The 12,396-nt window shown below is 40.7% G+C and overlaps 1 protein-coding gene across 1 annotated transcript in view; it reads left to right on the top strand.

Annotated features, from left to right (window-relative positions):
- The first annotated feature begins 1,722 nt into the window (after positions 1-1,722).
- itpkb (inositol-trisphosphate 3-kinase B) overlaps positions 1,723-12,396 on the top strand; it is a 32,885-nt gene continuing 22,211 nt past the window's right edge. The window contains exons 1-2 of the mRNA XM_010882614.3: positions 1,723-2,136; positions 4,338-5,610. Of these exons, the coding sequence (XP_010880916.2) occupies positions 4,483-5,610 (1,128 nt within the window). The 5' untranslated portion in view covers positions 1,723-2,136; positions 4,338-4,482. The remainder of the gene's footprint in view (positions 2,137-4,337; positions 5,611-12,396) is intronic.

Genomic DNA, 12,396 nt, shown 5'->3' with positions numbered 1-12,396 from the left:
TTTTTAAAGGTTTGTATCATTTGTAACTTTCTGTATGCTGTGAGCATGAACGATTCATAAATAATATTTTGTTGATTGGTATAATTACCTACTACCAATATGTAGAATCACAAACATTCTCCACTCTCTGGTATCTAATCATCTCAGCAATGTCACAATAAAATCACCCTTCATGACAATTATACAGTGATGAATATGTATTTTCTATCCCCAGTCAACAACAGACATGAATTGTGACCCACAACCATAACTTGCAGCTTGTGGTCTGTATTGACGCACAGGCCTATTGTATTTAAGTTCACCTCACAAAGCCCTGCTCATGGGGATGTCTGTGTATGACTGCCCCACACATAAGACTATTTAATTTTATGACCACTTAGGTACACATTAGAGAATTTAATTTTATGACCGCTTAGGTAAGCATGACGCAGATTTAGTTTTAGGTGAACACTGGGGTCACACAGACTTGCATTTGCAAACTTTCACGTCACACACTTGTGCATATGCAAACATTTACATCACAATTAACGTTCTACTCCATTAATCCCAATGTTTATGTGCTGTGTATTTACACAGTCTTACTGTCTTGGCAACAGAGTCGACCACAGAAGATTTGTGACTATGTGTTAAAGCTTGTGTAAATCTTAACTTTATAAAAGTGTCTGGGTTGTGTGGGGCTGCAAGCTGGACATTTTGAATAAACAGACAATGTTGAATTGATTACACTAAAATTGTCAAACATGAGGCAGTCATGTTCATTTAATGGCAACAATGACCTAGCCTGAAATCTCAAGGGATGGAAAAATCATTTTCATACTACCTATCAGGCAGCCATGCTCATTCAAATCCGAAATGCCACTAGCGTTGTAGTTTCCATTCAGTTTAGTCAACGTGCTGACACTTTCTTTCCTTCTACTAAATGGTCATTGGTTTGGCTGCTGGTGTACAAGTAGAAGTAGTGGCTTGGCTAATGAAAGCATTACTGCAAATGTTCTCACATGTGGGATACAATGCACACCATGCATGTTTTTTGATAGACAAAGCTAAATGTGATAGACAAAGCTAAATAAGTTATTTATCATTGAGTAACAAATTAGTAATTTGTCAATTATTTCAATAACAGTTGTTACAGACGTCGCAAACAACGTGCATACAAGGCAAAACTAGAATCATAGGCCTATATACCGATTGTCCGATTTGGTTGAAAAGCGAGTTCAATAATAGAAAAATTACCACTTTCCCCTAAGAGCAGTACGCCTAATAGGAATATGCTAAAGACCGTAAATGCCGGCACAAGAAATTATAGTTTCAAGCTAAAAAAGTCAAATATTTACTTTAGGGAGTACAATAATGTACGCTATGAACTATTTATGTGATCAAACGGTATACAATGTAAAAAATAAGTAAAACACAGAATAAACGGTGGTAAGTTTTCCATGAAGTTTGAAAATCTCGTTACATCAAAATATTAACCTGTTGCATGGTTTCTGCATCCTACAGTGCAGGAGAAAACTTGCAAAATTGTTTAAATGAGGTGATAAGGGATGTGGTTAATACAATTTTAAAATAGGTCTAATTTAAAGATTTAAAGAGAGTAATAGGCCTATTATTTTTTTTCTAGGTTCGTATATAAATGCGTCCCCATGTGGTACATAGAAACGGATGCAGTAGTCCAAAGACGGTCGTTCCCGTCTAAAACTCGAAAGCCAAGGATGTGTGCGTGTTTAGTTTTTTCTACCCTGCTAGACAGAGAGCGAAAAGCTGCTTTGTTGCGCAGAAATTGCTCTCATCAGTGTACGTCCCTCCAGTTCCTGCCTTTTGTAGTACCCTACACTAAGCAAGTCGGTAGTACACTGGTACGAAGTGATAGATAAACTAAACGAATAATAGAGCAAGTATTTTGGACACGCGGCACGATAATATTATTATTATTTTCAACGAAAACTGTCCGTCCTGTTGCTTGTGCGGGGAAAAGAGAACGATGTGATCTATGAAGTTCGCTCCGCAGATGTTGAATTATTTCAATCGCGCTGGACTGTACTCCGTCTTGTAGACATTCACATCGGCTTGGAGGGTTGGCCAGCCACTCGTTCGGTAATGCATAACCCATAGAGGGGTCTGTTTGTAGACTACAAGGTAAGACACTCATCTCATGAGTCTGTTAAGTGTCTTTCAAACTTTCCAAGCAAGTTGTCAGGGTGAATGGAATTTAACAGCGTGCGTGGGTAAAAGCTAAAAAACGGTCTTCATAGTACTGCATTTTAGGCTTTATTTAAACCCACTATGCTCGTCAAGATAAAAGGCCTATGGTGAAAAAGAAATATGATTAGGTACTGTTGTATGTAGCTATTGGCAACAAAGGAAAAAGGTACATTTGTTGTTTTTATGTTGCAACAGCCAAGAGTATGGCAATAGTTAATGTTTCTCATTCTGCTGAAGAAAATACTACTGATAATATTTATAAATATGTTTATTACTAATGTTCTTTTGTATAACAAGGTAAGAGTGAATAATAGTAATTGCCTTAAGCTTCTACTCTTTTCGCTCTAAAATTCTTAATGCTATTAGATTAGGAGTAACATTTACGCTGATTGGTTTAAGAATGTCATAATGGTAAGGATTAGCCCAGTAACATAACAATGGTAAATTGTATTTGCAGTAAAGCTCAGAGCCAAAGTATATTTCCACGCGTTTGACAGAGATGTGTTATGGTAGTTGGAGAGCGCTTCATGTCATACGAACCAATTATTGATTAATTTGAAAAATATGTAAACCTGTAACTCATTGAATATTAGTTTGTCCCTGACCTCATTCATTGTATATACCCCCCCCCCCCCCCCAAAAAAAAAAAAAAACCATATACATTTTCACCTTCACCTTAATTTCCATAGATTTGGTAGATCATACATAGAGAGGCAGTGAGTTGAGTAACTCAATATTGTCAATAGTTCCAAGAAATGTATGGAACCTTCATATATACTAGAAGTGTCACTGGGTCAGCCTGGGAGAGAGAGGAGTTGGTGAGATGGTCAGAAACGGATACTTCTCCAGTCATCTGGCCCCTCTCAAGCCGGTGCCTCTGGCCAGATCTACTTAAACGTTGGTTGACATCTCATGCCTGGCTCTCCTCTCTACCTCGAGACCCTGTCACACAGCCGTGGGCTGGTAGGTGGTGGGTACTCTGCGCAGGCTAGTGTGGGGAGCCACACTGCTGCCGTCATTGAAGCATATTGTGTCACCGGTTAACCAACCTTTAAGTCTGAGGTAGAACAGTAGTATTCTTTACAAATTGTAATGCCATGGTTGTTTGGGTAAATATGTATGGGCTTCTGGAAAATATAGAGGAGTGTGGACCTAAAATTCACATTTAGAACATGTCGTAAGAGATCTAAAATCCATCTGTGTAGTAAAGTGGACTTATTTTAAAATGTTAGGACGGTTCTTGTTAATGGTAAGTTCTGTTTTTGTTGCATATTTTCAGCATGGTTGACATTATTCTGGGTTTTGATCCAGGGCGCCCTCTAAACAATACTTATTAAATGTCCTGCATCAGCTCTTTCCCTTAAAAGGGAATACTTAATGTTGCTTTTCTGCCTACCCCATGAAACACAAATCTTCTAGTATTTAATATAAATGGAACCTAAACCTAACCTTTTTGTTTGCCTTTAAGGTTTATTATTATTCACAGGTTTCCCAGTCTATATCCACTGCAATTAAACTATACAGTATATGTACACTTGTTTCTAGATGGCTGCTTTGTAGCTAAATGACAATATTCCTATTCACTCTCAAAGTATCTGCAAGCCTTATTATAGCTTAGCTAAAACCACCTTCATGTGATATGAGGATTCTGGAATGCAGAGTAGTCTTTTTTTCCTCTCTGACAGTATTATGCTATTAATCCCAGTCCTGATTAAAATGTAGACATACAAGGTCACATTTACTTCAAAAGCAGCATGTTTTCAGTATCTGGAATAGGCTACACATAGTGTACATTCTTGCAACAGAGGAGCATACCTGTATGTTGTCTAGCAGAAAGCTTTGATTTAAGAGCTGCTGGACCTTCTCAGATAAAGTGCGGCGGCTGCCTAACATTAAAAAGAAAACAGTGTGGGAAAGTATGTCATCAAATAGCAATTAAAGTAATATGCCTTGCCTTTGAAAGAAATGCCACCCATGTCAGAGGTTTGCTGGGTTATACATTTTTGACCAAGTTGAAAACTAACCGCTCAGCATGTGTGGGAAGGAGGTTTTATTCTCATTCATTTACAAGTAATAACATTCCAACTTTTATTCACATTATTACTGACTGTGTTTTCTTTCATCTCTTTAACAAGTCTCCTCCATAGAAGATCCAGCAAGGAATTCTTCCTATTCTCCTGAGACTCCACCAAATGCTATGGTGGGGTGTAGAAGCCAGGTCACCAGTCAGGACTAGGGCTAGATGGGAGCCCATATAGACAGCAGTGTCAGCCTGGTACTATGGCTGCTTACGCCCTGAACAGTCTGATAATGATGAACACCAACAATGTAAAGAGTGAAAGCAGCCCTCGGACCGGGAGGCCCGTGCTGTCTGTCCCAGAGCGCTCCACCTACGGCCTTCCTGTGGTGATTAGGGGTCCATACAGCCCTGGCAGCCCCGGGAGTCCTGCATCGTTCGTCTTCCCCCCCTCTCCAGACCGCAGCAGCCCCAGGGCCCTTTCCCCCTGTCGCCATCCCGACAACCTGGGGGTGGTCGTGGGCAATCGCGTCCGACGGCTCAGCAGCAACGGAGAGGACGAGGCCACCAATGGGGAGGTGAAGCGCACAGTGCAGCTCCTGCAGATCAGCCGCGAGCTCCAGAATGTGGAGGTCAACAAGAAGGTGGGTCTATTCGAGGCTCAGATCTCAGGCCTGCGTACCCAGGTTCAGAACACTGAGATCCAGCGCAGCCCAAGGGTCCAGCGCAGAACAGGCCCAGCCTCCCAACCCAGCTGGCCCGCCCAGGTGGCCCCCTCCAACACCCCACAGAGAGACTGCCCTCCATGCATTCCCAAGGAGCTCCAGAATGGGAGAGCGTGTCTCCGCTTGGAGGAGGGAGTAACAGGGAACGGTAGAGCGGAACATAGCACAGCTGACCCAAATACGGAACAGGGCAGTTGCCTTGTGAACAAATCAGCAGGAACTTGGGCCCAAGCTGACAGTCCTGCGAGCAGCTACTCCTCTAATTCACTGGGGGTTGGCAGCTTCTTGGCAGCCAGTGACGACGAGCGCCCTGCAAAGTGGGCCCAGACCTGCCTGACAAAGGGGGGATCGGAGCCAACGGAAAACCAGCGGCAAGCATCCTCGTCCTGGGCCGGCATAGAGGGAGGCTGCTCAGAAGCAGGGACCACCATCCCAGCCGTCATAGTCACAGACCACGGCATGGAGGCCCAGGGAGAAATCTGTGATCCAGCCGGTGAGCCCCAGCACAGCCCCAGGTCATCCCGCTCCTTGAGGAAGCTGTCCTCCTCCTCAGCCTCATCCACAGGCTTTTCCTCCTCCTGGGAGGAATCAGAGGAGGACATCTCCAGTGACCCAGAGAGAGCCGAAGGACTGTCACCTGCCCTCCTCAACACTCAGCAGAAAGCTGTGAGTAACACGTTTCTATTGAGGTTCATTGTCTAGTCTGCCAATTATAATGTTACATTAACTTTTATAATTAGTGGAGGGTTTGAAATCAAATCTTAAATTAATAATTACAATGTTTTAGAAAACGTGTAAATAATTTATAATTATTGGTCGTCTGTTTTACCACATTTAAGTGGGTTATTTCAAGTATACGGACATTTCTGAATAAATTAGTAAGTTAGTTGTAGTGCGTCTTTTCACCAAGCCCTTTGTCACACTATAGTTAAACTGGTCCACTTTCTCCCTGAGTAACGGTTGACATTCTCACAAACAAAGGTACTTCTGTGTTCCGTTGTCAACCTCTGACTCTGGCCGCTGTTGGATGGCCTTCAAAGTGAAGCCCTAAAAAGTTGTTTAAATTTGAGGGGGCTGTGTATACATTACAAGACGACTTTGTGAGAACATGATTTCTACCTACTGATTTGACCATTTTATCAATTATTCAAACATCACACTGGTATTTCCTTTCTGCAAGGGTTATGACCAGTATATACTCTAGTGGTGAGTGTCACACTGATGTAGGGGTCTGACACATTAATTGTAGTACTTCGTAAATCGTCTGCACGAATTTGTTTTCTCATAAAAACTTCCCCTGCTTTTCTCTCAGACTCTACATCTGAGATGAGACACTAATTGCCGTCATTATAGTGTTGTGTTGTCTGGATTACACGCACGCACGCACACGCACAGACATTCAGACTTAAGTGGCAGGATAATGAGTCCCACATGACATAGGGGATGTGTCCATTTGATGTCTTGTCTGGATAAACAGTCAAATCCGAGGGACAAAACAATTCATTGTGCCCATCTGTGCTGACGATAGCAAACAAAATAAATAAGAGAACGCAGAGCACGGCTGCAAGGCCAAGTTGGCCCAGAGAGCCTTGCTGTTAAGTGGATAGTTAACTGCTCTGGTTTTGTGAAGGCTGTTTACACTGTAACTGATCTGGATTGGAGAGGAATGGGATTTTCTGTGTGAGACCCAGAAAAAGGAAATATGCAAGTAGCAAGTAATGTGTGATATTAGCTGGTAGTCTCATCGTCCAGAAGAACTGTTTTTTTGTAACATTTTGATACATTGATCTGTAACAGACTTCTTGCCACGAGCTCGTATTGGTGGATTGGTTTTCAAACAGGTGAAATTAGGCATAAAATGGTCTAAAATTCAAATGTATTCATACTACTGTCCATTGACATTAAATTAACTTGGTTTTGAAGTATATTGGCTATTGTTTGTACTTGGCTTTTAAGGTGTTTTTTTAACAAGGATAATTAAATGCAATTATCCAGAACCTCTTCAAGGGTGTATATGCATTCAGTATATGACAACATATGATATATGTTGTATCTTTCTGATTCTCTTTGTTGTAGAATTATATATTTTTTTATTTATATTTAAAAACATATATACAATTGTGTCACATTTGTTTGTTTGGGAAAGTACTGCTTTTGTTAAACCTGGTGAGTTGCCCGGAATATCCATTTCATATGAAGTTCCCTGGAACAATAATCATAAAGCCTCTTGTAATATTTCCGAAATAAGCTATTGTCTTACCACATCCTTATACAACACACCTTTCCTGGCTTTCATGGAAGGATGAATGCCTCATTACAGAAAAATAAATGGAAGATACATTAGGGATGGCATCAGTCCTGTCTTCACTCTGTAGTTAACCGACAGTTACTGGTCAGACAAAAAGAGAAAGAGAACATTCTGCTTTTTGTAGCCTAGTTGCGGATCTAATGCTGTTGTCAAGTCTTTGTCATGTATTAACGAGCTGTTAGTCAATGTTGGGTATGACAGTGTTAAGAACAGAGAAGTTTGCCAAACCACAAACGGATCTGCCACCAGGCTATACCATGCCTGTATGCAGATGCCGGTCCGCTTAGCCTGGGGTTCTCTGGGCTGGGGTCCTGAAACCACATCATCATAAAACCTTGTCACGCTGGTGTCTCCCTTTCCTGTTTGGACCCGGAGAGGGAAGAGCCCTGCATGCTAGGGCGAGCCAGTAGCCCAGCCAGAGGCTATTGCTGCAGGCTTGTTGTAACAGGCCCAGTAGGAGCTGCTGTGGACTATGTGGGGCAGGCAGGCATTTCTCTTAGCTTTCTAAAAATAGTTGCGCAGTTGTAACATTAGTCTTGTTGGACTGACTCTTTTAGTCCACCTTAGCACCCCTTGGTATAAATTATCTCCAAATAAACCTGATTACTCACCTGATAGGAATGTATACATCTTACTGTTATTTTTGTCTTGGATTGTCACCATTTCAATAAACAGACATTGTACTTAATCTTTTTCCTGAAACCCACATTTCCATGACTGGAGTTAATTTGAAGTCCAACGATAGTCTCCCTTGGTCAGACTGACAGGGAAGACCGAAGATACAGGGATTCCCTATTGGAAACCCCTTTTGAAACTTACACGGTTTGTTGTCGTCGATCCGCGTGCTGTTGTCGGTTCTGGATGTGTAATGAGCTGGCTGGCCAATAAGGCTAAAGTGTCTGATGGCTGCTTCCTGTCTTCAACAGGAAGGATAGGGTTAGGGTTATTACCACCACAAAGCTAAAAGTTGTTATGGTGCCAGGGCTAGAAGAACTTGATGTGGTGCCTGGTTTATTAGCACGATGGTAACACTAACTGGGCTTTCCATGACCTCCTATCTTTCCGCTGTGAACACTATGAATCTAAATTGCTTCTCTTATTTGATTTTATTACATGGTGATGACTTACCAAGATGGCACTTTTAAGATGGCATTGCATGGTTAATAACAACTTATTGTGATAGAGACACTCAACCTGAACTTTACCTTACTTCCTATCTTTCCTCTGTGAACAAACACTGTGAAAGGAAATAAGTTGTGATGTTTTTACTGTCATTGTCTGGGTGTTTTTAATGCACAACCCTTGGACATTGAGGTCCTTTAGTTTATATTCATAATACATTTTTAAGCTATCTTTTCATCCATTTTATGGTTTATTAGACAAGGACAGTGTGAAAGAGAGAGGAGTGTTGTTGCTAAAAGAGCAGCGAGATGCATTCAAACCCAGGCTGCAGGAGTACATGTTCACCAGACAGTGGCTTGAATTGCTGGAATACCCCAAGCCACACATTTGTTTAAATTAATTTTAATAATTTTGTAAACATTTGAATTACTCATTATGCTATTGGTAGATCGATGCAGGGAGAATAGTCGATATTTCATTAGAGACTTAATCATTATTTGGACAGGCATTCCCTTGAGGTTAGAGAGAACTTCTCGTTTAAATTATTCAGATTCGCAGTAGCAGTGCTGTTAACCAATACACATACACACACACACACACACACACACACACACACACTCATGCCTTTTCACAAAAGCAAACTTTCTAAACCCCAGTTAACTTTGAGGGTTCAGAGCAATGGAAAAAGTAACACCCCTGTGACAGCCTGTTGCCTGGGAGACCATGTGACGTCAAGCGAGGTCTGCTTCAAACAGCTGGGTTCTGTGTGTGTGTGTGTGTGAGAGAGAGAGAGCAGCTCTGCTGGAGGAAGGGAGCTGCTTTTTTATGCATGAGACAGGAAGTGCAATGTTTTTTTTACGTTCACCCCATCTTTCAGTGTGTATGAGACTAATGCAGAGCAATGAGCTTAGCCTGGCTGATTTGTTAGCCACTGGAGGGAAAGTACCAGTGAACTCCTAATCAGTATTTTTGTTTACTATCTCACTCTGTCGGCATAGAAAATGCGTTCTCAATCTGCTTGTTGACAGTTCTACTCTACTTTTAGTAGTGGAGATTCCTTACCATTTTCTATTTATTTGCAAGTGTTAGGCCTATGCGTTATAGTTTGTGACTTTGCCAGACAATTAGAACAGAAATATTACATGGAAATGTTGTTACTACACCTTCCACAATCAGACTCCTACCATTGAAGTTGTTCAGATGATGTCAAAATGAAGGGTATTGAACAAAACATAGCTCTGGCCTAACACATTCCTGGGGACCAATCAGATAGTTAGGATGTTTTTTTCTGATTGGGGAGTGTTCAGCTCCATTGCAGAGAAGAAACTAACATATGTGGGTGTGGCCTAGGATTTAAAGAGTAAGTAGCAAGGAATTTGTGAAGCCAGAAAAACTATGCTCAATCACTCTCATTTTATGTACAAACAGCCAGCTAGGCTAGCAAAACCTAGCTGCACATTTTGCTAAGTAACAAATAATATAATATATCCTAAAGTGCCACTTTAGTTATGTAAAGAATTCAAACAACATGTGCTACAAAATTACTGCTAACATATCTGGAGATTTCTATGTCAGCTCAGCTGCACAGTTTTAAAATTATAAGTTTGTGATTCAAATAATCTGGTTTCTGTAGTATACATGGCTTATGTCATGACAAATACTGACACATTGTATAATAAAAAAGTTATTCTCAAGATGTTATCTGTTCATGTTATCTGCTCAGTGCAAAGGAAAATACATTTGGCCCACCTCAACTTGTAAATAAGATCCAATGGAATGGAAAAAATGTTAAGCTCATGTTAATATCAAGTTTGTCAGGTTATTTTAAATGCTAACTAGCATTGTTAACATTACATTACTTTCTGGAAATATTAAGGTAAGAGTTGCATATGGTAATCAATAATTCATACCGAGGCTACCGATAGTACACACATTATTTACTAGATATTTAATAAATGTTTTTAAGAAGTTTATTTCAAATATTACATTTTAGTACATTTGACACCTCAACAACCAAATTCCTACTCAGTTCAATCAATTTCTGTTCATGTGAAAAAGAAGCACGGAATAAAAAACTGGTGGACCAAAAGTAAAACCCGGGATGAATTTTGCTGTACCATAAGAGTATTAATTGTATTATTGCAAGTGCCCACAAGAGGCGCTGTTTTTATGATTCATTAGCGAATTCCAACATATGCCAATGTGTCACAGCTGTTTGGTTGGTTTTCAAGGTATTGAATATATGGGAGACTCTCAAAATGGATGCGCAAACATACTACATTTGCGTTCTAGGTAGGATTGGATTAACATAATGCTGTTCATTTGCTATTAACATATAAAAGGCATATTATACAGTCTATATGAAGAGAATATTTAGTGTGACGGATCCCTGTTAAAATGAGGCACTCACTCGATACTTTTCTTTGCCATGTTACATGTTATACCAAAGAAGAAGAGGCTAACTTTAGGCTACTTTGGTGAATTTGCAAGGCTTTGCAAGAAAGCTTTTGACTCTGTGGACCACAACATACTCATTGACAGACTCAGCAGCATTGGTGTCACTGATCACTCACTGGTTTGGTTCACAAATTATCTCTCACACCGGGTTCAAAGTGTAAGATTCGAAAACCTTGTATCCCACTCTCTCCCGATCATCAGGGGTGTGCCCCAAGGTTCTATCCTTGCTCCAACTCTTTTTTTAATTTATATTAATACCATTCCACCGAAGGCTGGCAATTCTTTCATTCACCTATATGCTGATGATACTGTTCTTTATGCCACTGGCCCCTCCCCTGATGCTGTTCAAGCTACCCTGCAAGAAAGCTTTTACCAAGTTCAACAATCCTTTACACAACTCAATCTCAGTCTCAATACCTCCAAAACAAAAATCATGTGGTTTTACCGAAAGGGTACTACGCCTCCTCCTGCACTTAACATCACCACCTGTAATGGGGGTATTCTAGAACAAGTCACTGCATATAAATACTTGGGCATCTGGTTGGACACCTCTCTTACTTATTCTACCCACATATCTAAGCTGCAATCTAAGGTTAAAGCCAAGCTTGGTTTTCTTTACAGAAACCGCTCTTCATTCACCACTTCTGCCAAACTTTCTCTTATTCAAATGACCATCCTACCCATTTTAGACTATGGAGATACCATTTACAGGGTTGCCTGCAAGTCCACCCTGTCAAAACTTGACTCTCTTTACCATTCTGCTATCAGGTTTGACACAAATGCTCCTTACAACACACACCACTGCGCTCTCTACACATCTGTCAACTGGTCCTCCCTTCACAATCGTCGTACAATTCACTGGTTCACGTTCATTTACAAGACCCTTCTTGGTCACTCACCACCTTACTTAGGTCAACTGCTGCAGCCTAAGCCTGCCACTTATGATACCCGGTCTTCAATTAATAATTCCAAAAACCAAAACAGCTATTGGTCTAATATCATTTCAATCTGCTGCCGCTCGGGACTGGAATTCGCTCCAAAAAATTCTCAAAATTGATAAGCTAATTTCAACGTCATCATTTAAAGCTGTAATATCACTCTTGTACACGGACACATGAAGCTGTTTCTCTTCATAGTCATAAATAAAAATAGGAAAAGGAAAGGATAGGAAGGAAAAAGGGAAGGGGAAAGGAAAAAGAAAGATGAAGGAAGGGAAAAGAGGAAAAAAAAGGGGGGGAAGGAGAAAGGATGAAAGGAGCAAATATTTCTATGTACAGCTATTCTTCATTTCTATATACACATACCTGGTTAAAGTGGTCTGTTGTCTACTGTGTTGAGTTTGCAATTGTATTTATGTAATTGCTAACTTGTAAGTATCTATAATGTTTGTTGTCATTTTAACTCTACTTCCTCCACTTGTCAGGCCGCCATTGTAAATAAGAACGTGTTCTTAATGACTTGCCTGTAAAAATAAAGGTATAATAATAATAAAAACAGCACACGGCCATTCTGCCTGCCTCTTTCCCTCACGCTGGCTTGCTTGCTCCAGGTACAATGTGTATCTA

Source organism: Esox lucius, chromosome 18 (assembly GCF_011004845.1).
Source record: "Esox lucius isolate fEsoLuc1 chromosome 18, fEsoLuc1.pri, whole genome shotgun sequence".
In the NCBI taxonomy this organism is placed as follows: Eukaryota; Metazoa; Chordata; class Actinopteri; order Esociformes; family Esocidae; genus Esox; species Esox lucius.
Note: the sequence above shows the minus strand (reverse complement) of the source record. Positions and strands in the feature narration are given on the sequence as shown.